We start from the raw sequence: 3,988 nt of genomic DNA on the forward strand, positions 1-3,988 counted from the left end.
ATCTTCAGTAGTTACTAAAATATCGCAGTTTTCGTATTTCTGAAAATTACCGTTATATGGGAGGTAGGCGTGGTTATTGTCCGATTTTGCCCATTTTCAATACCATCCGTACACGTACCGAGTTTCGTTAAGATACCTTAATTTTTACTCGAGTTATCGTGTGCACAGACGGACGGACGGACGGATCTATCTCGATTCGTTTTGCCTGTTACAAACAACCGTTATGTGAACAAAGTTATAATACCCTTGTGCACAAGTGCGCTCGGGTATAAAAATATGTTTATGTTTATGTTTATACATATTCATACACAAACTTAACATTTTCTAAAAATGTATAATTTTGAATGCAGGCAGCAATGAAGTTACTAAATGAGAAGCTGGGGCAATTAGCTCGTGTCGAAGCTAATCTAGCGGCTATTCAGAAGAAACTTGACGAAGAATTGGCTCAATATGCGTAAGTTTCATAGTTAAAAAACTTACAAAAATTTCAACCGAGTATTTCTTTAAAATTTTACGCATTTAGTATACTTCAAAGCCAACACGAAGCTTGCACAAAGAAATTGCAACGTGCTCAAGAATTGATTTCCGGCTTGGGTGGTGAACGTTCGCGTTGGCTGGAAACAGCGAAAATTTTGGGTCGCGTTTACAGCTCGTTAACTGGCGATGTTTTGATAGCATCTGGTGTTGTTGCTTACTTGGGTCCCTTCACTATTGATTATCGAGTTGGCCAGATCCAAAAGTGGGTGAATAAGGTTGCATCCTATGGTGTGGTGTGCAGTGCAGACTTTTCCCTGGCTGTTTGTCTAGGTGAACCGGTCGAGATACGCGAGTGGAATATATGCGGTTTGCCAACGGATGCATTTTCTGTGGAAAGTGCTATCATTTTAAAGTGAGTAAAATTAAGACAATTATTAATGCTCTAAAAATCACTACATGGAGCACATGTAAATGACGCATGGTAAAAACGAAAGGTTGGAAATAAAACAAATGTTGCCTTATTTCCCATTGCTTATTTATACTATTTGTAACAAAAACAGTTTACTGACAGAAGGAATAAGAACTTTGTTTATTCCAAAATACAATTAAACAAGAAAATGTATATAATTCATATGAAGAAAGTAATATTCACAAAATATTTTTACTTATGAAAAGTCTAACAAAATATAGGAAAAGAGTCGTCTTTAATAACGCTTTTGTATGAATTTTATCTGCATGCTTTTTAATATGTTGAAAACATTGCTGGAAAATCTTAAAATGTTTGCATGGAACCATGGCGCTTTCTCACTTTATTTTCTGTCATTCGGCTGCTTTATAGTCCAATTTTAAAGGCAATTTTTCAAATAAGGCAGCGTCAAAATCTTTTTCTCACTCTAATTACTTCACCTGGTATAATTCCGCCAGAGAATATTGTTTTGAGTTTTATCTTCAGTTAAAATTTCTGCATTATCATCACTGGTTTCACCATATCCGAAATGTGGATTTCGTTTACGAGGACGAAGCAAACATGTGGTACGAAGTAGTGGTGTAAAAATATGTAAAATTTTACCTACTCTCAGACTTCTAAATTTGAACGTATGCTCGGTACAAGCAGGTGCGCTGAATGGCGCAATTAACAGGTGAAGTAATAAAACAGCTTTCTCGCTTTATTTTCTGNGGACGAAGCAAACATGTGGTACGAAGTAGTGGTGTAAAAATATGTAAAATTTTACCTACTCTCAGACTTCTAAATTTGAACGTATGCTCGGTACAAGCAGGTGCGCTGAATGGCGCAATTAACAGGTGAAGTAATAAAACAGCTTTCTCGCTTTATTTTCTGACATTCGGCTGTGTTATAGTCACATTTTATAGGCATGCTTTCAAATAAGGTAGTGTCAAAATATTTCTTCTCACTCTAATATTACTTCACGTGGTATAATTCCATCATGGGTGGGGTGCATGAAATAACACCATACGCAATAATTCCCATTACTTGGACATTAAAAAGCAGTTTCAGAAGTGAACTAGTGACAATTTATTATTTTCATAATTATGCACTGCTGGCATTATGACCGTTTAGGAAAAAGAATAATAATTATAATAATAATAATAAAGAGGGGAGGGGAGCGCAGGGCGGCGCGCGAACTCGAACCGCCGCGACGCTGGGCACTTGTATACTTGTTCAGGTACCAATTTGTTTCAAATGTAGCTGGATGACTACCTACATATGTATGTGCACTATTTTGCTTTATTACTCAATTGTTAAGTTTAAAAGTTGTTCTTATTGCTGAACGAGAAATGAAACAAAGCAAACAAATTCGCGTTATTGCCGTTTGTGTTATTTCATGCATGTGTTAATCATGCAGACTTGCTTCGTGTGAAAAAAGTTAAAAAGTTAACATAAGTACATTTTAAGAACTACAAAAACGAAAATATGCGAAGCCTGATTCTGTCCCTGCAGTAAATTTATATAAGGCAAAAACTTAAGGATCCAAAAACTACGGCCTTTTCTTACGGTTAGTTAAGTTTTTGCTAACCGCTAATATATCATTTCATAATTATAAAAAGTTGGCCTAAATATTAAGTTACGTAAATTAAGTCTCGATTAACTGAGCTAACTATATGTTTTATATAAATTTTAAGCAATTTTAGTTTAGTTACAAGTCTCTGAAAATCATTAAAACCGTTGTTTAACGAAACAATATGTTAAGACATCAAAATTTCATCTAAATTTCCGACTTTTTAATAAGAATTTCTAGAAAAATTTTTAAGTGTTAAGTTGTGGCCGGTGTGGTATAGTGATTAGCATTGCGGGCTACCATTCCGCAAGGCCTAGATTCTAGACCATAGCATACCATAAAAAAGAAAATAAAGTTTTTCGAATAGTGGTCGCCGCTCAGCAGACAGTGGCAAACCTCCGAGTGAATTTCTGCCATGAAAAACAGCTTCTCATGCAAAATACAATCGCCATTCGGAGTCGGAGTAAAACTGTAGGACCCCTGCACTTTGTGTGACAACATAAAGGTACTACGAAACCAAAGTGATGATAAAGTTGCCACAATTGTGCTCTTTTGGTACAATTTGAAACCAAAATTACATTGACCCCACATAGACCTTTTTGGTACAATTTTGAAATCAAAAAATATTTAGAGGTCGCTCAAAGCGCTCAAAGCTTTCCATGCATTTTTATATGGGAAAAAACAACTTATAGAATTCTTGAAAATCAATATTTTTCGATCGGAAAACTCTGGTTCTCTTCAAGAGGCTTTCAATAATAATACCCAATTGTTTATTCAACCATTTTTTAATACCAACGATTTTTTATTCGCCCGCCGATAGCATTTTCGGGGTTTTTATGGGTTTTTGGCGAACCTATAAATTAAAGTTGCGATGAAAAAATGGTTAAATAAACAATTGTGTATTACTATTTGGAATTTCCTGCAGATAAACCGAGTTTTCCGACAGACCGATAGAAAAATATTGATTTTTAAGAATTATATACCGTTTCTACGAAAAGTTGTTTTTCCCCCATATAAAATACACGGAAAGCTTTGGGCGCTTTGAGCGACCTCTAAATATTATCTGATTTCATAATAAAGACATAGGGATATATTTTTTTTAGGTATAGAACAATCCTAGGGGTGAGAGCATAAAAATTCCGACTTTACTTTTTCACATGCATTTTTGGACTGTGTATACATATGTGTTTCGATTTTTATACCCGAGCGCACTTGTGCACAAGGGTATTATAACTTTGTTCACATAACGGTTGTTTGTAACAGGCAAAACGAATCGAGATAGATATAGACAAATGTATACATAAATGATCAGAATGAAAAGAGAAATCGATTAAGCGGTGACTGTCTGTCCGTCCGTCCGTCTGTCCGTCTGTGCACACGATAACTCGAGTAAAAATTGGGATATCTGTAACGAAACTTGGTACGTGGACTTCTTTTGGGCATAGGACGGATGGTATTGAAAATGGGCGAAATCGGACAATAACCACGCCTAC

General features: G+C 35.7%; 1 protein-coding gene across 1 annotated transcript in view; it reads left to right on the top strand.

Annotated features, from left to right (window-relative positions):
- Positions 1-528, top strand: part of Dhc36C (Dynein heavy chain at 36C) — a 136,579-nt gene extending 136,051 nt beyond the window's left edge. The window contains exon 21 of the mRNA XM_017639341.1: positions 351-528. Within this exon, the coding sequence (XP_017494830.1) occupies positions 351-458 (108 nt within the window). The 3' untranslated portion in view covers positions 459-528. The remainder of the gene's footprint in view (positions 1-350) is intronic.
- The last annotated feature ends 3,460 nt before the right edge of the window (positions 529-3,988 follow it).

This window comes from Rhagoletis zephyria, unplaced genomic scaffold (genome assembly GCF_001687245.7).
Source record: "Rhagoletis zephyria isolate East Lansing unplaced genomic scaffold, Rhagoletis_zephyria_1.1 Rzeph_scaffold_00150, whole genome shotgun sequence".
Lineage (NCBI taxonomy): Eukaryota > Metazoa > Arthropoda > Insecta > Diptera > Tephritidae > Rhagoletis > Rhagoletis zephyria.